Source organism: Pyxicephalus adspersus, chromosome 6 (assembly GCF_032062135.1).
Source record: "Pyxicephalus adspersus chromosome 6, UCB_Pads_2.0, whole genome shotgun sequence".
Lineage (NCBI taxonomy): Eukaryota > Metazoa > Chordata > Amphibia > Anura > Pyxicephalidae > Pyxicephalus > Pyxicephalus adspersus.
In genome coordinates this window covers 967,833-990,432 of record NC_092863.1, presented here as the reverse complement: position 1 = coordinate 990,432, position 22,600 = coordinate 967,833, and the positions used below count along the sequence as shown (strand labels likewise).

At 39.7% G+C, this 22,600-nt stretch overlaps 1 protein-coding gene and 1 long non-coding RNA gene across 2 annotated transcripts in view; one reads left to right on the top strand and one right to left on the bottom strand.

The window, feature by feature from the left end:
* LOC140332865 (uncharacterized) overlaps positions 1 to 22,600 on the top strand; it is a 359,753-nt gene that overhangs the window by 165,984 nt on the left and 171,169 nt on the right. The window lies entirely within an intron of this gene.
* Positions 344 to 12,051, bottom strand: CACNG4 (calcium voltage-gated channel auxiliary subunit gamma 4). The gene is made up of 4 exons (XM_072416584.1): positions 12,009 to 12,051; positions 11,753 to 11,836; positions 6,558 to 6,698; positions 344 to 5,585 (listed from the first exon to the last, which is right to left on the bottom strand). Exons 1-4 carry the CDS (start codon positions 12,049 to 12,051, stop codon positions 5,050 to 5,052), a joined length of 804 nt encoding a protein of 267 aa, XP_072272685.1. The 3' UTR covers positions 344 to 5,049.

The following is a 22,600-nucleotide window of genomic DNA, read 5'->3' as shown; positions in this document are numbered from 1 at the left end:
AAATTAGCAAAACACAAGTACATACTGGGCCTGCTTTATCAAGGCTCTCCAAGATTGCTTTAGATGTACTGTGCTGGAACAACCCCGGTGATCCAGCAAACCTGTAAAAGACTTCCTTAAAATTATTTGTTGGCAAATGTTTACAATCCTCAACCAAATCCATTCCAGGTTTGCTGCATCTCCCAGGTTCTCTCATGATAGTCTATCTTCTCCAGTCTTGGAGAGCTGTGATAAATCAAGCCCACGGTGTCATGCAAGTTCCTCTTCTAAATAATTGCTAAGACTGGTAGTTGTAGATATGATACACACAAGTGCTTTTGTAGTCAAAGTAACACAATCCAAGTAGTAGAACACGTTTTTTATTTTCTGTATTAGAAGAGACCAAATTTGATTGGCCGACAGAGTACATAAACATCCATTCAAACATTGAGGTTGGACAATTTCTGTTTAAAAGAAAACACATTTCCCTAAAAAAACTCAGATATTTTACAGTGTAAAAATATTGCCATATTCCCATGAATGGTGTCTACAAGTTTCTCAAACAGTCTTCCATGTCTGAATGAATTTAGTAAAATAAAGATGGAAGCCATCAGTAGCCACTGGCCTTCCCATCTCACCTCTCTGCCTCCCCCATATAGGAACCTAAAAGAAGGTTTAGCTGATCCCACTGGAGGGGACCAATGGTAACAATGGTACTAAGAAGTTTATATAGCTGGGAACCCCCTAAAAAATAATTTTTAGGGGTTATATTTAGGGGACTGCATCACAAATACTCAATGCCCTGATAAGTGCAATTCCTAACATTACAGGTGTGAGCAATAAGCTGCACATTAGAAACCAACAAATCTCACTTTGCATTTACAGTAGCTGTAAGAACTTTATCTACATATCTCTGCACTTTATCGCTTGGTGCTTCTCAACCTGCAATGATCAAACCCACGATCTAGGGTAATAAACAGCTTCTAATATTACTATTGGGTATGTTCTTCAAAATCCCAAAATGCTGAGGGGCCAATTTACTAAAAGAGAAGAGGAAGTGTTTGCTTGTTCATGGCTGAGGGATTATAGTGATCACATTTGTATGGTAGTCATTATGCTTAGTGAACATGTAATATGCAATGTGAAAATCCACTTTACAAAGCAAACAATATATGTTTCTTTATTCTAAGGAAATCTTGGGGGAGAAGATAAATGAACCAAATTACATTTTTTCAGAACTTTCTTTTTCCATGAAGTGAGAGGGGCAGAGAGGAGATGGCAGAATAGGGAAGACTAAGCGGCTGAAAGGTGAAACCTCCAAAATTCATTTTTTGGGGAGTTGTAAGGTCATCATAGGGAACAACTGGCAAAGCTGTCACCTTCAACGCCAAATTGCAGCAAAATTGCAGAAAACAAGCAGCAAGAGTTTTTTCCTTCGCTTAAAAGTCTATTTTTTCTGTAAAATTATGTATTTCAGTACATCTGGAAGAATAATAAAAGGGAACTTTTCAAGCATTTACCAAGCTTACCAATTCTTAGGATACCTGAGCTTGGGGATGGCCCATAGTAGGGTGCATTGGCCAAAAATATTGTGGACTACTTTTAGCAATAACTCCTTCATGTGATTCTAAAGCTACGTACACACGTCCAACTGTTCATGCCCGATAATCGGCTCAGGGCCAAGAATCTGGCGTGTGTACAGTGCCCATCGTCTGAACGACCGCCCTGGTGTATCCACAGATGATGGATGACTAACAATCCTAATGCAAGGGAAGAGCGCACACTAGGGTGCTGCTCCGTCACTCTCCCCCCTCCCCCCTGTATAGAGCAGAGCAGTGATGTTTGTACGGCACTCATTCATGCATCATGCAGTTGTTAGTCGTTGGAAAGGATTGTGAAAGATCCTTTCCAATGACTATTATTGCACATGTGTAAGCGGCTTAATGCTTTGCTGTTAATTTGTCCTTGGGACAAATGTAGAACACTTCAGTCCTAATGCTAGAAGGCCTTTATTCCATATTTGATATCATATCTCCTTGCCATCCCTTTAGATACAATATGGATGGTAACAAGGGCTGGACAATAGTTGTGTGTAATGCAGTGTTTCCTTATTTACTTGAGGGAGTCCCTTAAAAAACTCCAGCTATAATTTCTAAATCCACAACATGGTGCTCAGTAGCAAGAATGTCTCTTACATTGCCGGCCACTGGGTAGAATATCACCCTTACAGATTACCTAAAAGATCATTGGTATCTGTTAAACTAAAATTTCTCTATACTCAAGGGACCTCTGGAGGAACCCTGGGTAGGAAACGCTGGTGTAATGTAATGTCAATGGGTTCCCTTTTTTTCAGATTCAGATCCACCTGGATACCAGAATGATCATCATAAAAGTCTATCCCTAGATAGCTAGCTGTCCAGGAATAAGGCCAAGAATCTGGATAAAGTGGTATCAACCAAGTGAATGCTAACTTTCAACTATCAGGTCATATCATGCATCTCATCTGGGAGTATCATTGTATACAAATACTAAAAAATTCCAAAGCTGCAAATACTTCAAGGTCCAGAAAAATCAAGGCTCCTTTACAGAGCACAATATTTGTAATTTTGTATCAGAAAATCACTTATATACAGCAGCTAAAAAAAAAAAAATCTTACAAAAGACTTTTGCGTTTTTGTTTGTCATGAAATTTTGGATTTTGACGTTTTTTGATATGATTTAGTTATATGTTCATCAACTACTAGAATGCTGCTGTATGGGACAAATCTGGAATGTGAACCATTGGGCAGGTGCTGGTTTTCTATAGGTCAGGTATGGTCTTCCTAAATAAATTGCTGTAATTCATGTTGCAGATGAGTTTATTATTAGGAATTTATAACTCGAGAATTATTTATTAGTACACCAAGATACCAGGATTTTGTGGTGTTTAAACTTTTTACAACCAGGGCAGTGCTTGTTGGTTCTAACAGTCAAAAATTGCAGTACAGTAGGATAAAGGTAACTACCAAAACCAAGGACTCAATGGAGAGATGGATTAGGAAGATTTCGGAGTTCCAGAGTAATCTAGATGAGTAGCTAGATGTTTGCATTATTCATGTAAACTGACCTAGAAAAAACATTTTAATTTTCACAGGCATAAATGTAGAAAAAATGTCCAAAGGACAGTCCTATGCCATATAGTCCCAAAAATCATAGACTAAAGTTAGATGCTCAACCAGAAAAAAAAGAGATGTATTCATCATTTGTCACTTAAGTAGGGAGGCATCCCTAAAATAATACAATATATCAGAGACTTAAGCTACGTACACACTTCCAATTTTTATCGTTGGTAAACGAACGACGAATGATCCTGCACGATATCTGCGAACGATCGTATGGCACCGATCCTGTACATACAGATAACGACACGATCGTTCAAAGATATTGTACACACGATAGATACGATCGTTTGAACGATACAGGAAGTGACGTGCACCACAGGAAGGGAGCGAATGTTCGTTCACCGCGCATGCTCAGACCATGGACGATCACTGAACGACCGTACACACGATAGATGGTCAACGATCGTCGCCCAATCCGATCCGCCGGTCTGGTCGTTCATTTCCAACGACTATCCTCGTTCGTCGGCGTCGTTGGTTACTTTTTTTACGAACGATTTTTGGCCAATCGGCCGTTCGTCGTTCGTTCGTCGTTCATTTCCAACGATAAAAATTGGAAGTGTGTACGCAGCTTTAGTGTTGTGGTAGTTACCAGCAGAAGACATACTACAGATCAGATATAATAAAGGTCTGTAGGTATTTGGAATCTATTATTTAGTAGAATGGTCTTCTTTGTCTATGGAGTAAAGGACAGACCAAGTTGCAAAATGTAAACTAACAAAACCCATGGGCTCAGTTGTGAAGTAATGCTGTAAATTAAAAAAAAAATAGTTATTTTGTGAATTTGTGTATAAATGTAGGGATTAGGATTGGTCTAATTTGTATAAATTTCCTATAATTAAACTCTAGATCTCACAATGCATCATTTTTGTATATTTTACTAACTCATTTTGTCACGATTGGTATATTTTCCTCCACAGATCCCACTTATAATGTGATCTGCGCAGAATTGTGCTGCTCATTATTTTTTAGACAATTTCTTATTTGGATTTTACAAGACATTAAATCAAATCCTTGGTCCATATTTAGTTTTAGTATTGTTCATGTAACAGTCATCGTTCCAAACAGTCGTGTCAGAATCCATGGTGCAGATATAAAGGGCAGTGCCTGGTCACAAGTCCAGTCTGTGCTTTTTTTTCTACCAAGACCTAGAAAGGGAATAAATTATGTGAATCTAACAAAAAATCCACAGTGTCTGCCTTGGGCCACCCAGACAGGGTAATGCTCTCGTCTCACTAGTGACTTTTATTTACAGAATAGAGAAAACATTTTAGGGGGGGTTTTAGGTTGCTGGTAAGTTGTCAGCAAAACCATTTCTCAGTGCATCAAGTTGTAAATGTACCACTGATCCCCATAACTTATAATAGGTGGAGCAAGCCGAAAGTCCCAACTCTAATTCTTATTACGTTTTATCAACCACCAGTTTGCATTGGAGGCCATTGTGGTAGTTTTGCTTTGGAGCTTCTAATACAATAAAATAGGGTTGGCAATACAAACTCAACATGGCTTATTCTGGCAAAAACAGTAAAGAGTAATTCTACTCTTATTTCTTTACAAATTGTTTCAGTGTCCAGTAGAAACCAAGTGTTGGTCACCAATGCATCATAAAACTAGAATCTCCTGTGTTCTTACGGACCCAGGAAACCAAAAGTGCACAGCTTTTTATTTGTAAGGAAGAAATGGACAATGAACAGTCTACAGACATTTGGTTAGGAGTACACGTATCCACTAAAACGGTCTTCTGGGTAGGGGAAGTGTGAAGCGTGACCTACCCATCCTTACATCTTCCTCAACAGCACTTTCATATAATACTGTTTAGGGGTTGGTGGCACCATTGTGGCCATCTAACAACAAATGTCCACTTGTAACTTTCATTTGTATATAAAATCCTCCCCTGATGAACAATTCGTGATCAAACAGGGGTCGTCCTTCGATTAACCACATTGATGTTAAATCCTTCCTTCAGTTCTTTCTGGAAGCAGTTGTGAACTTGCATGAAGTTGCCATCTTGGTCTGGGTTAAAACTGGCAGCTGTGGTGATTTTCAAAGGTTCCCTAGAAAGTGTGTACATAGAAATCTCGCCCATTGGAATGGTTGTGGCATATTTAATTCCAACAGGGGACACTTCCCGAGAAGGAGAGGCTTCTGTGGAACGAGAGCTAGACCTTGACCTTCTTCTACGGTACCTATAGCTTGGCATTCTGGCGTATGGAGAAGATGAGGTCTTAAGGAATTCTCTTTTGGACTTAAACCTGATCTCTTTGTTCCGTTCAATGTAAATATTTACAGCCAATACTCCTATAGTCTCTGCCACGATAAAAGACAAGGCCCCAAAATAAAACGACCAGCCGTAGTTGTACTGATTCTTCTTATCTTCGTCTTTCTTGTCACTGGGGTCCCCTGCATTGCTGGATATGTACACAATGATGCCAATAATGTTGCTGAGCCCTACAAGAAATACAGAACAATATAATACACTGAATTTTATTTAATGCTTAGTTTTATGGATGATATTGTGCACTAGTGGTTTGCTTTTCAAACCCAACAAGGAATGACAATGACTGGCTGCAGAGTCAGAAATTCATATATATAGCTGCTAGAGAGGAAATGATCCATATTTATATGTATAGCATTGGTAGTAATGGTATAAGTGGTTTTCAAATCAACCAGCTTATGTTCTGCATCAATCTTCCCTGTGAATGAGTCTGTTATGGTTCCTAAACACCCAGGCTTTGATATGGCCAGTGGAATTCTAACTAGATGACTTTGAACTAAAAATCTAACTAGAATTGTACAACATGGGACAAACTAATACTAACCTCCAACCAAATTATCATTTCAATGTCTAATATGATCCATTAGCCATAAGTCATTATAGTGCTAAAAACCTTACAGCAACCTTGGCTTAGTGCTGCGTAAACTGCATAAAAAAGACAAAAGAGGACACAGGAGTGGTCACCAGTATTCCCTCTAGCCCCCCTAAAACCGTCCTTATGGTCTGAATGGTGTGTGTGGAGGCCACCATCTTTGTGGAAGAGCTTCCATATGCAAGAGTTGATGACTGCTGATCTGATGATTGGTGTAAATATGATAAAAATGCAGCGGATAACGTGAAAGCAGGGAGATCCTAGCAATGCAGATCAGGTACAGCTTCCACTCTAACAGAGAGAAATATAAACAGTACGGTAGTGCCACCACCAAATTTCATTTCTAATCTGTGAGACTAGCAGTCACACTCTCTAATAATAATTTGAGGCCAAGTACTAAAAAACTCGAATCTCTGGTGCAAACTCTGTAAATGTTGTGTTTATGGGATGATTCCATATCCTTATATATATATATTACATTGCTATGTCCTATAATGGGCACCACTACAATAAACAACCTTGAAATATTTCCTGTGTATGATTTGCTGCTTACCGGCTGCCACAAAGAGAATCCCAGCACTAAGTATGATGTTATTCCTCCGATTATAAATCCTCCCAGCGCCAACACATAGGCCTCCAAGTAAAAGCAGGATAGTGCTGAGTATGGGGAATACACTGGATGCACGGACAATGCCTGGGGAAGACAATACAATAATCAGGGATAAGTATCTGGAGAGTGCTTCAGTACCTTAAGATATAACATTTCCCATCATTGGCATGGCATCATTGTTGTTGTGTCATAAAAAGCACATGATTATCTCTTTATTTATGTAATAACTCCTTAATGTCCATTAATAGCATCTCTGGAGTGCATGTACCCAGGTAGCGGCTGCAGGCGATCAGCAGCACTGAGATATTAGAAGTCATGAAAAATAGTGCACAGAGCAAACTAAATGTTATTTGGCATTCATAGACAAAGTTTTCATGTTTACAGATTGTGTGACCGGTCATCTTGTGCCTGGAGGCTTCCCTTTTAATGGGTGAGGCCAGACCACAATCCAAAGAACAAGAGAACAGTCCTGTATGGGAAATAGTTAAAACAAGATGCCTACCCATCTTCTTCTGTCTTTTGAAACCATCACTACTTCCCACCACTACATATCTCACCCCCTATTGTGTGTAAATTCCCCCACCTACTAGATTGTAAGCTCTTCGGGGCAGGGTCCTCTCCTCCTCCTGTGTCACTCTCTGTATTCGTCTGTCATTTGCAATCCCTATTTAATGTACAGCGCTGCGTAATATGTTGGCGCTATATAAATCCTGTTTAATAATATAAATAATAATCTTAAAAACATAACAAATTTTACAGTAAAAAAAAATATTGGCATTCTTTATGGAAATAGTTACATTTCAGTTTGGATTTGTTCCCATTGAAATATTTATTTTATTTTGTGTTTTTTCCTACACAGGTGTGAGAATTCACCATCACACAGATACAACCTGCTGCTTAAAGGTATAGTAACTTTGACCTTTTCTTTCCATAAAAAGTAACAAATATGAATGTGCCGATCATAAACACGTCCTTCAAGTATGAGCTTTAATCTGCAAATAGAAAACCACTTCATTCGCCTGCCAGAGAGGGGTCGGCTTTCAAGGCGTTATTTTATTTTTGGAGAAACATTTAATGATCCGTACATCCTGCGTTATAGCTGGAGCAGCCCTGTACACAATCGTTCTGATCAGTTCAGGTGTCCCCTGTCATTGGTGGGCCATTACTTATCTGACATGTTAGCAATCTCTATTGTAATGTTGTATGCAGAGGGACTCCTTACACTTGTCCTCTCATTCCACGGAAAAAATAGCAGCTCAGAAAAGAGCCAAGCGCGTGTTTGTACAGCTGTCATTGCTAAACTGTTACTCAAAACAATCATGAACAATTGCAAATGTGTACATTGCATTAGTCCTGGCTTTACTAATATTTTCCTTGGGTTCTCCAAGGATTATGTTTATTGTGGTGCCTAATTTATCCCAGCATCACAGGCCACGTTAATATTATATTATATGATCAGTGCTGGTGGATTCTCCAAAGTATAACTGAGATAGCCCATTTTATTGAAGATAAAAAGTAATTAAAAGGGGAGACTATTATTTCCCTAAAGCACGCACAATACATGTCCACATCCTCTGCATTGACGTCTGCTGGTATTTAATGATGTCCAGTAATTATTCCTCCCAGTTCTGAGTCACTGAGACCCGAGCACGCAGCATTTTCTCTCATATTTATTTAGTATCACAGTCAGATGACATTTGTGTGTAATGAAAGGTATTGATACTTTCTAATGGTGAAGACCAGATAACGAGGTGATTGATGGGTAAAGCCACGTTGTCTGTGTGATGTGGTTCTAGGTGTATACCAGGCCATCAAGGAGCATCAACTTGTGTCCAGATACTGAACCACTGATAGGTATCCATCTTACAATGTTTATGTACAATGGCTGTGACTACACCGCCCTAAGATACAAAAATATTCCTGAATTTATTATGTTATATAGGATGGTATTTCCTCATTTCACCTGTGTCGGTCCATATAGAGTGAATAGGGTAACACTGAGTGGTTCAGTATCACCGGCTGCCTTGCACTGTAAAATGTTCAAACATTAGTTCATCGAGGAATCAAAGCAATGGTACCCTGATCAAACAGCTGGCCGCATCTAGCAAGCAGGAGCTGAATGGTAACATAGAATTTATAAAATGTGTTTTAAATGGCCTCTAGCAAATGCTGTGTCTTTAGATTGGAGGGTTCTGTAGGGGTGCAGGAGTTTCAGTGTTTCTCTTGTAAATGTTAACAATATTTTTGCGATAAACGCTTACAATTATGATCAAAAGGTGTTTTTTTCATGGTTTTGGGGTGCAATAAACTTTAAATAGTTTGTGAACCTTTTATGGGGAATCTCCTTTCATCAGACAAACAGCCTCTTGGTAAATAAAAGTCTTATGTTACATCTTGAAGAATACAGATACCTCATCTCCTAATGCTAACCCTTCCTCTCAGTTTATAGGTCAGTTTTTGTTAGAAGGTGTATTTGCCTGTTTCTCCTAGCCAGTCCACAAGGTAAAATTTGAAGTTAGTTCTGGTGATAGCAAAATTTATAATCGCACTGCAAAACCAAATTTGTCAAAAATATCTTCACTCCTCTCAAATTAACTTATCAGCTGTCTTTATAAACAGAATCTCCCCCCCCAAAACCAACAATACTGTTTTACTGTTACATTCCTGAAAACTGAGAGAATGTATGTAAAAAATCCATCTCTAGGTATTAAGTTTTCTGGTTCCTGTAAAAGTCCTTGGGTGGGATTTCTTTAGGTTTAAATGGCTGGTAATGGGGAGCAAACGGCATCCTAGGACCTGGTAATACGATCAAAGATACGTTGACCCCCTGTAGGGGTATGCAAAGTTTGACCGATTCATTCATTTGTTTTCATATGAATTGTAAGATGTAATTTTATACAACTGAACTTTCAGAGCAATCCAGGGCTGGGTTACTTTTCTGGAAAGAATTATTTTTATGGTTGGGATGCGTCATGTTATATTCGCCTGCAGTAAATGACATTTTATCACAGATTTGCCGCATGCATAATTGCGATAGGGTCACCGCCTCTTAGATGTACTGGGAGTCGGTGAAAACACCCAGGGCCTGGCCTATTTTTAAGAAGTGCGCACTCCTCGTCTTCAGTTTTGAAGACGCCAAACCAAGCGGAAACATGGAAAGACGTCAGCTTGTTGCAGATATTGATTTTCAAGGCCCAGATTGAGCTGTTTTCAGCTGCCGCTGAAGGAAGAAGCTTGTATCGTCTACTTTGTTAATTGAGTGTCACTGTTGTGAAAACACAATCTGTTATAGGGGACAGAAGACATTCTGGTGTTTCCACATTGACACAAAGTATGAGGAATATGAGGCAGCACTCTAAGATGGGATTTCTTTCACTTTGGACATCATTTATTATCATTTTATTGTTATCTCCAAAGAAAGGAAATAAAGGGAAATCTCACCAGCTGGACTAAGACAGCAAATTACTTGCATGAATTAACTCTAATTAATTTATTTCTCAATTCTTGGTGTCATTCATGCATTTCTTCTAGATCTGTATGGTAATCCAACTTGGAACAATTCTTCTCTTCACCTCCATTCATAAGTTTTCTATAATATAAACTCATCACTGGTTCTCTCTGTCCTCCTTCATGACTGCTCAATGCTGTGCCCATCCCAAATCATTGTACAGATGATGTGTAGCACTGGGGCCCCCCTTTAAATGCAATATCTGGGTTGTAAATGTGTTTGGTGCACCTAAAATGTTTTATATCCTTTGTGGCTATTGAAAAAATTTGAATGAATTTATTAGTTTCCACATGACAACTTTTATATACCATTCCCTTCTAGTAACAGTCCATCATATCTTCTAGTGGAATGTCCTGAAGGAGAATCATCTGCGTTTCCAGTAATTATTTATGTTTTTATATATGGTGATCATACCCCCATGTATATCATCCACCCTCCAGCCCAAATACATTCATTCATATGAGTTTCTTTTATTTGTTTTCTTCTTCCGGTTTCTATTCTCTGTACCAGTCTCAGCTTCCTCTCTCAGCAGCGATGTTTTATCTTCTTGTTGAATAACAATCTGACAATAATATTTTGTTGTGTTTACTTATGGTAAAACTTTTGTTGTCCTATTTCATCCCGTATACCTACATAGCAGATGAACCTTTTGGTATTGCCTAAATAATGGGGCTGCAGGAAGAAATCTTCCCCTACACAATCTATGCCTGTAATAAGGAGATGGAATCTGACATAAAAATCATTCACATTGGCAGGAAAAGACCTTTGTGTATTAGTGATTTCTACTTTCTAGAGAATTCTTACACACCTTCCAGGTAACAGTCCTAATTTACTAATGATGGTACGGCATAGAGGATTTCTTGTGTGGCTCTCTGACCAGAGGTCGTAAAAAAAAAACCATTTACCATTTATTTATTCCTTAATGAAGAAATGTTTGTGTTCCCCTTTAATGATGCCTCTGAGCGCAGTCAGCGCGCCGCAGTCTTTGCTGACAGGAGCTGGAATTGTAATTTAAGAATCCGAGTGGTAATGGCTGTAATCTTCTCAGACATCAAAGCCTCTACCTCTCTGACAATCCGTGAAGGAAAATGAATGGTGGGGGGCCAATAAAAGATGAAAGTTTGCGGTGAAAGAACCCTTATCATGTCTGGGAGACACATAAAGAAACGATCCAGGAAAGTCTTTTGTCATTTAGGATAATGTTTTATTCTTTCCTTTGTACTACCCTGTGGAGGAGTTTAATCCTATGCATGCAGGTTACATAATCTTGTAATTTCATCATCACAGGTGTTTGTTTACATTTTGGCAGATTTCCTGTCTCTGTGACACCTAAACTAAAAATGGGGGATGTGGTGTCACCAGGACTGTAAATTTTATCTAAATATATTAGCATATAGAATATTTTGGCTGCATTCGGGCTATCTTATCTGCAGTTGCTAATAATTGAAGAGCTATAAGTAATACGTTGGGGTTTAATAAATAAAAGATAATTATTTTAGGTTGATAAATCAGAGCCATGGCTGACCAACAATATGACCAGCTCCTCTGTGTTCCTACTTATATTTCCCATTCCTGGTCTTACCAAAGCTTTGATCCTAATAGTATAATGATAAGAAAGTTGCATACTCACGTAAGAGGTATTCGGAGCTGTCGTGGTCGTAGTCATTGTCTTCAGGAAAATGATTAATTCGGAAGCAGTTTCCTTTGTACAGACCTGAACAAAGAGAATAAAACATGGCTGAAGTATCATCATGCTGGCTACACACTGGTCTGCAGAATACTTTTATATACCAAGACCTGGAAGGTGACCTCTGCCTATCCAAGACAATCAGAACAATGGGTTTGATTTTGTTTTGTTCTCCAGGACGGGAGGAAGATAAACTAACCTGGGTGATACAGCAAACCTGAAATGGTTTTCCCAGCAATCATTCGGTAAAGGTTTTTAATTCTGGACCAGGTTTGTTGTATCACCCCGGTTCTCCCTTTATAGTCTATATTCAGTCTTGGAAAGCTTTATTAAATCAGGCCCAATGTTGTCTATCCTGTCTCTGTAGAACTGTCCCATCTGACTCAATTGGTGACAGTCGGATCTCTATGAAACTACAAACTCCACAGAACAACAGGTAGCACCCAATTCCTGCAGTAACAGGTACTCTTACCCCCACTTCCCATTTGAAGAATGGCGCTAAACTTCTACTGCAATATATTGTGCAAATACAGACTTGTAAGCCATTATTCACTCAGGCCTTCTACATGTTTCTGACCCACCTTCCCCGTATCCTTCCGGCAAGATCCTTTTCTCATTTTTTTATGTAACCATGATCATGCAGCTGCCATTCCATAGGCCCCAAATTCTCTCCATAACGCTGACATGTTGTTTAGGAAGGAGTTGAGAAGCACAATCGGGTCCCTAACAACTGTGCCGTACAAATGTGGCTTCTCTATTACAGCAAAACTGGGAAAGACTCACATACGTCCAGGACTGCCTTATGCCTACTGGAAAATCTGACAGATGTGAGTACGAGTTGTCCCAACACATTACATCCAAAATAAAAGAAAAAAGTTTTGACTAAAAAACAAAAGTCAAAATATTCTCTTTAGAAGCCTAGTCTGTAGCCCCTACACTGAGTACTGAGGTTTTCCTTGATAACTTACTTTCTTTGCTCAGTACAGGATGAGGATGACACTTTTGCTTTTTGCCTTTTTCCTAATAATAACAATGGATAGAAGTCCCATTTGTACCAGCCAGGTGGCATCCCTAACACGATATGAGCTTCACCTGTTTCATGCTGTACCTGACCTGTCTGCTGAGTGTCATTAGCTGGCTTTGCTCACCTATACACAACTGGACTGCTGCATGTTGGGTTCAATGAACACTATAATAGGCCGGGAGTTCTGTTTGTGCGGAGTGCAGCCTGATGCAGTGGGGGCTCCTATAGTCTCCTATGGGGTTCTTTGCACCAGGGCGAAAAGATGTCCTTGTTGTTTTGCCATCTCTGTTTACCGTCCATTTATCTGGGTCTGCACCCTGTTATCTGAAGTACCCTCCCAAGCTGTGACCTATAAAACACATACCTGACACTCAATGCCCCAGATACCTGCATTTTCACACATAAAAGAGAAGAGAATTGTTTTCAGACACAGTCTCTCCAACTACAAAACATCTGTATCTCCTCTTCAGTGTGTAAAATCTTCTATGCTCCGCACCTTCCATGAGTGGACCATTTACTACACTGTGACATTATTACCAATCAGAAATATAGATAGGAGGGAGATACCTATGATATAGAGCTATAGCTAGATATACAGACAAAACTGATATATAATCTATATTCCAAACAAAAGATACCTTCTCAATCTATTCTTGATTTTGGTTTTCAGTTTAATCAGTGTTGTCAAATAATTGATTAAAATGTTTGCATGGTGCATGCCTAGCATTAAATAAGTTGGATATGTAGATGAGAAGGGATAGAGAAATGTAATACATAGAACAGAGCTAGAAGAAATGGCTGCCAAGAATGATTGTGTCCATAGGAGAAAACCTTTACTCCCTGAGACCATTCTCCATGAATTAAATCCCCATAATGTCTCTTGGAGTATCACCTTGACACCTCCATTGGCTGTTCTCTGCCACCTGCAGACAGGTAGAATATACTTAGAGACATTGCCATTAATAAGGTTCTTCTCAGTACAAGGCAGCTTGAAATTCCAAATTACAGAACACAGCAGGTTCTCTTTATAACCGGTCTGCAGTAATTCAGCTATCCTTCACCCTTCTATACATTTCCCAGACACCATGAAACAATGATTCCATGGTTCTGTTTGGTTACTCCAAATTTTGTGACCAAGGTTTTAATATTTACTAATCAGTTTTTGCCAGATTTAGGGACTTACTTGCTGGCTTGCTGGAGATCTTACCTGATAATGAGACCTGATCATTATGGGTTCCCAACTTTTCCACCTGTAACAGTTGTTGTATGGAAGTTTCACTCTAATGTAACATCAAGGCAGCTAGCATTCGTAGCAATGGCACGCCCCATTGGGAAAGGTTCACTTACTAGATTGTATCTTGTTTACCAAAGAGAATATTGCTCTAGGATAAAGCAGGGTGGTATTTGTAACCATTACTCCATATACCCCAAAATAGGGCCCATTTCCCCACCAGGGTACTGGATATCCTAAACTTTACACATAAAGCAGAATAAATGATTTGGGTGCAATGATATCTTTGTATCTTTTTGTGAAGTATTCCAACTAACTCTGCACCCATAATGTAAGAGAATGTGAAGCCAAAATGTTTATTTTACTTTTGGTTGGAGGTGGGATGGATCGGCTTTTTATTGGTATCGGATGTAACTTCCCTCTTATGTCTCTGAGACAGGAAGTGAAGGTAGAGCTACCCAATGGGGACAAAGACAGCAAACACAAAAATAAAATGAAATGTTTTGGCCATTTACACACTTAAATATTTGAATGTTTATAATTTAGCCCCCAAATGTTGCTATGCATTGCAGGAAAGGATATGGTGTGAGCTGCAGGTATAGGTGACTGAGATAAGGAAGACAAAGCTGGAGATAGAAAGGACGTATAAAGGAGATTGGCAAATGCAGAGACTTTTTATTTTAAATAATATATTTATTTAGTTTTATTCTTAGTGATAATATTTTTGTATATGTGTATAGTGCCTAGCAGCTGGCAACTAGTGCTGCACTTCGGTTTTACTTCTTATTTTCCATGGACCATTTCTGGGGAGCCAAATATTTAAATTGCATGATTTTTGGAAGGAAACTGGAACTAGAGTGCCCGGAGGAAACCCATGCAAACACAGGGAGAACTTGGGAAGTGTACAGATAATACAATGGCTGAGATTTTACTTCATCTTTACTATGCCATATTCTAAGTTAACCCTGTGCTAACAATAATTACCCCCCCCTATTATTAATATTTACTCCAACCTGTACCAGGAATCTGTGCACTGAAACCATGCTGTGCCCATCACAAATGTTACAATACTCGTCTTCCTGCCATAAAATCTGCTGTTTAATCGTTAGGTGTCTGGCCGCAGATAGATCTGTAAAGGCATTTGGAAAATAATGAATATGATATGAATATGTATCTGCTGAAACATCTTTGCTTCTTTATGTCTTGATAAAGCTGCACAGTTGTATCTTGTCCCCTCAGTTTGTCCCTGGAGGCCGACCTCCATCTCCCTCCCTTTACAAGCAGAAATCTTGTGCGATGACGCTGCTGTGTAGATTCTGACAGCCGCCGTCGGCACAGTCACGGAAGTGAGATCTTACTGCATTTTAAAGTGGATCTGTGCTTGTAAAAAAACGTTGCACCTTGTGCAGCCTGCTATCATTTTGAGTAAAACTAGGACGCCGCTGCAAAGCATTCTCAACTTCAGGGAATCGCTGAGCAACATCAAAATCCTGCAAATGGAGGGTTTGGGCCTTCTAAAGTAAAAAAGAAACATTCTAGAGATATGAACATGTTTTCAGAGAGAAGACGGACGCTGCAGAGCGATGGGGGCTCAGATGTGCGCACGTTTCACTGCACAGCTCCTGGAGACAGCCGCGCTAACAAGCCGCTTCTAATGACGTGAGGAAGGCAAAGCTAGGAGCCCTTACTGCCGGCGACCGCTTGCCCCCAATTCCATGCCAAGCAACTACAATCTTTATTCTTATTTCTTCTGACATATTCCGGACCTTAAAGAAGAACTCTTCTACCCACTATAAACGTCCAATGTGGCCAAAGGAAAAACAATCACACTAACATACTATTGCCTTCATATTCTGATCATCAAAATTTATCTTCCTGGAACTCTACAACTCCAGACACTATTAGGACAGCTGGGGCCAACGTTAACTTACTGGGGGGATAAATTTTCTACCCAATTCCCAAAAAGATTGGGATTAACTCCCTGAAGAGAAAACAGGTGCTAAATGCTGTAATTCTTTTATTTCATTTCAGCTGCTCCAGGATTTCATTGGGGAAATTCTTTTTAAAACAGTAGTCAGCAAACACTCCTTTTTATTCCTCATGAACAATTATTAAACCATTATTCTTTTCTCAGCTGCCTGTTATTAGCAGATAAATTATCTTTGGTAAATGCAGCATTTCATTTTTTCCCACCTATAAATTTTTATTAAAAATGTTCCAGTAGTGCTGATAAATAATAGATTCAGCAGGTGGAAATGTTTCTTTAGGAAGTGAAGTCTTCCTATATTTTTTGCTTTCCAATAACCTTTTCAACAAGTCAGCTGCTTTGGGGAATTCCTGGCAGCAATGAGAAGACAAAAGGTAACTGTATGACCCCTGAATATCACACCTGAGGGAGCTTCCTATTCCAAACCATGGCCATGAGAATCAAGCAGCCTTTCTTTGTATCTGCATATAGTATTAGGCTTTACTCTTCTGGGGTCAGATTGTGGAAGTTGCCCGTTGGAATGCATGCTTACATAGACAGGAGGACCTGGCTTCCAATTCATTCCAATAGGGCTGAGCTCAGGGCTCTGTGCAGGACATTGGGGTTCCTCCTCACCAAACTGGTCAGCCCCTGTATTTATGGAGCGGGCTTTCTACACAGGAACATTGCGGAACAGAAAGGGGTCTTCCCCAAACTCGTTGGGAAAGCACAAAAGTCTAAAATGTGTTTGCATGTTGTACCCTTGATCCAGGGGGTGCACATCATTTTAGCTTTATAGTGTTTTATACAGAATGATGTTTAAGCTGAGCACGGGGTGATGGGGGCAGGGGAAGTGCCCAATGTATGTCTTAATTATTTTAACCAAATACTGGTTCATGACAAACCCTCATTACTTCCCACCACTACATATCTCCCATCCTATTGTGTGTGAAATTCTCCCACCTACTAGATTGTAAGCTCTTCGGGGCAGGGTCCTCTCCTCCTGTATCACTGTCTGTATTAGTCTGTCATTTTCAATCCCTATTTAATGTACAGCGCTGCATAATATGTTGGCGCTATATAAATCCTGTTTAATAATAATAATAATGACAAAGGGGAGTTGGGAGAAGAGGATCTTTTTATTAGATATAATACTGGCCAGCGTTCATTATTGTGCTGTATAGAATAATGTGCTGCAAATGAACCAGATATGTGTTACAATCTGCACTGCTCCCAGGTAAAATTTATATTTTTATTCTTATTTTTGGTGTGAAAGTGGTGTGTAGCTGACAGTGTTCATAAAGTCACTTTTAAGTAGTTTGATGAAGTTGTGGAGCTTTATATGACATTATTCCAATCAGCATAGGTTGGGGTCCATTTCTATCTATGTGTGTGCTTCCTGCACAATCCCATCCCCCCCAGGCAGCAGAGAATTGAAATCCATAACTTTTCCTTGTCATGCCTCTCATTTACCGTAACGGGCTGCTGCCGCCTTATCACCGATGGCACCTTAGGGAATTAGATAATACCAAACGAGGAAGGAACAATTGCTGGAAAGTCCATTTAGGGATGGCACTGTGTTTAGTCATGCCGACGTGTTGCTAGATACCTGGAAACCACAACTTGTGAATGATGGTGCTCATTACAGTGAAAAAATCACCAGCTTATCCCATAGCATTGTATGAATAACAGCATTAGCTGGGAATGGTATATGAATCAGCATTGCATGCAAATCCTATAGGCAAAAAGCCAGAACTGATGGCAGCCAATCAGATTCAATCATTTCCCTCCGTTACCCATATAGAATTGTACACCTATATACTGAATTCTGGTCTAGTTCACCTCTCCTGTTTGACCTTTTCATATCACACACATGTCGGATGGATGTGGTTTTTGCTACTTTAATGTTTTGGCCATGTACATGTCACATCTCACTATGTGGAAATTGACTTATAATTGATGTATATAAGGACAATATATTTTAGGGACTGAAGCCTTTATATCATTCATTATTAGCAGAATAAATGTCTTATCTCATTATATTCCTGGCACTGTTGCAGCAGTGATAGGTTCTGTATGTTGCTTCTCTTTCCTGTAGTCTGAGCTCTGCTGTTTAGTGGAATGCACAGGGCTGATACTCATCAAACTTAGTGATTATTTGCATTTATTAATGAGTAATTTATTACATTCCCTTCCTTGAGTAGAGCATAGATATCCAATGGCTTGTACATAAACAGCAGGGGATTCTGGATTCACCCACCAACTTCCATCATCTCTCATAAAGGGTGAATGGCTGGGAATGCAATAAGTGTGAAAACCTGTGAGTGTTATTGTTATATACAGACAACCCTAAAAACAATTCCCTCATTATGATTAGAGATGCTTTTGTACCTGAATTTCTATGAACATTTATGACAGACAGTAAAATTCATCAAGTGGGCTTTATTCCTATAAATACACATGGGTGAATGAGCTTTATAACTATGGGGATCATACAAACCACAACCAATTATCCAATTCTTCCAAATCCAAAAGTGGTGCTCCAGGCAAATCCTGAATACACAAATTACATACATATAGGAAAGCTTTATTAGCAAAGGATTTGTAATTCTTTACATCCGACACAGACATTTGGGTTGGTCATGTGACTTTTTTCTAGTGTTCAGAAAACTTCAGCTTCCTCCCCTTATTTGTATTTGGGCAATGGAGGAGCAGAAGGCTGATGAGGTCATCTCTTTACTCACTCTGTTCTTTCTTCATTTTCCTTCCCTGCTTATTTGCATGCAGCTCACCTTACTACTTCTCAGGGCCCTCCCAATTTAGTCTGAGCTCTGTTGTATGCCAGATTACAAGTGAAATTCAGGTTCTTACACAAGCTACAATTATTGGCTGCTTGGTAATATTTGCTGCGTATCTACCTGACGTGTGCCCAAGCTGCACATCTTTGCCCTGACCCATGTTCCTGTTCCAGTGGGTTATGATCGGAGTGAAATATGTTGGCACAGCCATGAGCATGTGACATTGCAGGAGCACAATTAGGAGGACAGACAGTCCTCACTCTATAACAGGAAGTCCTAAACAGCGGCCTTCATGGCAGGATCATTAGGGATTAAGTTACTGAAATCTGCAGATTTAAAGGGATTGGAAATTACTTTTTGAAATGGTTTTGCTGCTGCTCTTATGTCTTATGCTGTGCGGGAGGCACAGGGTGGTAGAGGACCTAGGCTAGGCATGGGCAAACTATTGGGCTTTTTATTCTGGCCTACTTTTACATGTCATTTATATTATTCATACTAACACTTTCTATCCATCTGATACTGGCCCAGCCTGTCTGTCAAATGTTAAAACTCATTGTGGCCCCTAACGATTACTTCCATGCCCTGTCTCTATCTATGGCACTGACAAGAGAATGTGACACAGGTAGGTAGGGGGAAGCAAAGTTTGAGAAAGAGGAAGCAAGTGTGGCTTGTACAAGAATTGTGAGGAGCCAGGGGTAAAGCTACGTACACACGGCAGATTTTTATCGCCCGATAATCGGCATCGGGCGAAAATCCTCCGTGTGTACAGTCGGTGTCGTCCATCGTCCGGACGACCGAGCTGCCGGATCCACGGACGATGGACGACAGCCGATCGTAATGAAAGGGAAGGGTTCATGCATCGTGCAGTCTTTTCTCGTTGGAAAGGATCGTGAAAGATCCTTTCCAACGAGAAAAATTGCAGGTGTGTACGCAGCTTTAGGGTGGGTTTCCTAATGATAATACCAGTGCACCATGTCTGTGTAATGTGAGCTTACATAGCCAATTCCAGTCTCCAATGCACAAATAGAAGACAAACAACTGTCATCTGATAGCAGGAAAATTGAAATCTACCTTGTTTACATAAAGTTGGGTGAGGACAACCCCTGGAAGTCCACAAAGTACTGCAGACAAGTGAAGAAAATGACCTGAAGTGTTATTTTTAGGGATGTCCAGAACACAAGCAATCAGCTGAACATAGGGGAAGATGGGGATAAGTGAAATATGAGGAGATACTCATTGTATAATGTACCATGAAAATACCTCTCATCTGTGTCATCTGTGCCTTGGCATTCACTGTTCATTAACGCTGTATGCATTATAAGGAGGACCCAGACCTCTGGGGAATGCTTGGAATTGTCTCGGGATAAATGTCTGCCACCTCCTATTGTCTCTATGGATCCCCAAAGTGCAAGGACCAGCCAGGCTCTAAATGTTAATCAATCAATAAAAATTGGAAAGTTATCTAATAATACAAAGATCAGAGAACAGTACTATCTGCTCGTTTAAGTAGATGGTTACTTTTGTCATTTGTTTTTTTTTTGTATTATTTTTATTGTGCAAATCCCTGATCAGCACCTGTTCACTGCACATTACATGACATGCTAAGATATGCAACTGCCCACAATAAATCCATTACACTGCTCAACAAACATTTTCTTGGCAAACAGATTAAAGTCATTTTAGGTTTTGTGTGATACACAGATATGGTATTGGTTTTGCTAGATTGTCTCTGGTTTGTGAAATAATGACCTCAATAATAATCTCATAGAAAACTAATGAAACATGAAAATAAAGCAAAATTAAACTAGATATGCCTATGTATACAAAATTATTTGTTTAGGTACTTAATGTCAGTATATTCTATATTCAGTATATTTACAGAACTAATCACAAAGAAGTCATTGATAAGCTGAGTTTGTATGATTTCTGCTGATAGGACGGCTCCAGCAGTATTCTGCCATCATGTGTCTCTCCCATCTGATACCTTTCTTCCATCACCTTTATATCCATCGTTCATGCATCGTGCACTCCCTTGTCGTTGGAAAGGATCGTGAAAGATCCTTTCCAACGACAAAAATTGCAAGTGTGTACGCAGCTTAAGTAAAATGCTTCCATTCCCCAGGTAAATATTGCAGGTGTATGTTGGGGGTTATTGCTGAGGGGTATTACTCCTGGTCAATATGCTTACCAGTGATTACTATGGGGGCTCCTAGTTTGGGCTGGCCCTTATTCTTCCTGGGGGTTATTGCTTTGGGTACATGTTGATGTGAGGTGGTGGAAGCCCCTCATGATGGGCACAACACATGTTTAGTTTCAGGAACTCCACTCAGATTACTCGAGGAGAATAAAGCAATGTTCAGGTGGTTCAACTTTCCAGCAACCACTAAAAATTAAACATTTGGGCTGAAGGGTTCTTTGCCAAATATCCATAGACACAAATCTGAAACAGATTACACAAGGTGTTACAATTCTATCAGATGTAAAAAAGCCATTTTCTACTTTATGTTACATTTTCTGGATGTTTCAATTGTATATAATTATAATTACTACTACAAGCAGTTGTCCAGGTCTTGGATTATTACAAATCTAAGAATCTAGTAACAGATAAATGTACGGGCACTCCTATTAGATTATACACTAAATTTAGCTCTGGGTAGGCCATTCAGGCAGCAGCCTAGGGTGGGGAAATCTTTGGGGCTGAGACAAACTACTAGGACTTTGTTCTCTTCTCATGTCCAACATGATCAGGTAAAGTAATTATATAGCATGCATTCTTCATATTGCACTCTGTACCTAAATCTTTGTCCGGCTAGCATAAAATGTATGACCTGTGTCCTCCCAGCAAGTAAATTTGCTGTAAGATTTATATGACCGTACTATACTTCTGTTGTTCCATAAAATCGTTTGTTGGGTACAAATTACATTAAACAAACGTCACAGGTGACACCCCAGCCCGCCACCTCTCTTTCCATAAACACCTCACATTACGTGGCGTGAACTAATAAAATCATCAATATTTCCCATACAAAGGGAATTAAAGATTGCAACTGACCAATGATAAATGTCATTGTATAATCCCGTCCGTGTGATAATCTGAACAATTGTGAATTCTCACTGTCAGTGGCAGTGTGCAGTCTGACCTAATTCTAGCAAGTTTGTCATTTGCCTGTGTATGTACAGATTGTATGTTTGCTAGGATCCCCAGTCTGCACTTGTGTGAGGAAAAAAGAGATTGGGAGCTGAAAAGGAGAGAGACAGAGAGGAAAGGGAAAAAAGAGAGAGGAGAGAAAAGAGATACCAGGATACTGAGAGAGAGGGGGAGAGAGAGAGAGAGAGAGAGAGAGAGAGAGAGACCCGGGATAAGGAGAGAGAAGAGAGAGAGAGAGACTGGCATAAAGAGAGAGAAGAGAGAGACCGGGATAAAGAGAGAGAAGAGAGAGAGACTGGGATAAAGAGAGAAGAGAGGGAGACCGGGATAAAGAGAGAGAAGAGAGAGAGACTGGGATAAAGAGAGAAGAGAGGGAGACCGGGATAAAGAGAGAGAAGAGAGAGAGACCGGGATAAAGAGAGATTGGGGTTCCTAGTTGCACTGACTCCATTTCTATTGCTGAACAGTTAAAGCATCAGAGATTTGGAATGGAAAACAAATAAAGAAAATGTCCTTTAGAACTGCAGATATCACACAAAGTAAAGCAGAAGTGAATATAACATACAATAATCGGCTTTGACTAAGCTCCTCGGTGAGCGGACACTGACTCACTGTAGCTGCGGG

What these genes read in the sequence shown, in the direction of transcription:
- CACNG4 (XM_072416584.1), bottom strand. Translation starts at nt 12,051, where the DNA reads ATGATTGCTGGGAAAACCATTTCAGGTTTGCTGTATCACCCAG. An exon ending in CAGCTCCGAATACCTCTTAC is followed by an intron (nt 6,699 to 11,752) that starts GTGAGTATGCAA and finishes TGTCTTCCCCAG; the next exon opens with GCATTGTCCGTGCATCCAGT. An exon ending in GATTCTCTTTGTGGCAGCCG is followed by an intron (nt 5,586 to 6,557) that starts GTAAGCAGCAAA and finishes TATTTCTTGTAG; the next exon opens with GGCTCAGCAACATTATTGGC.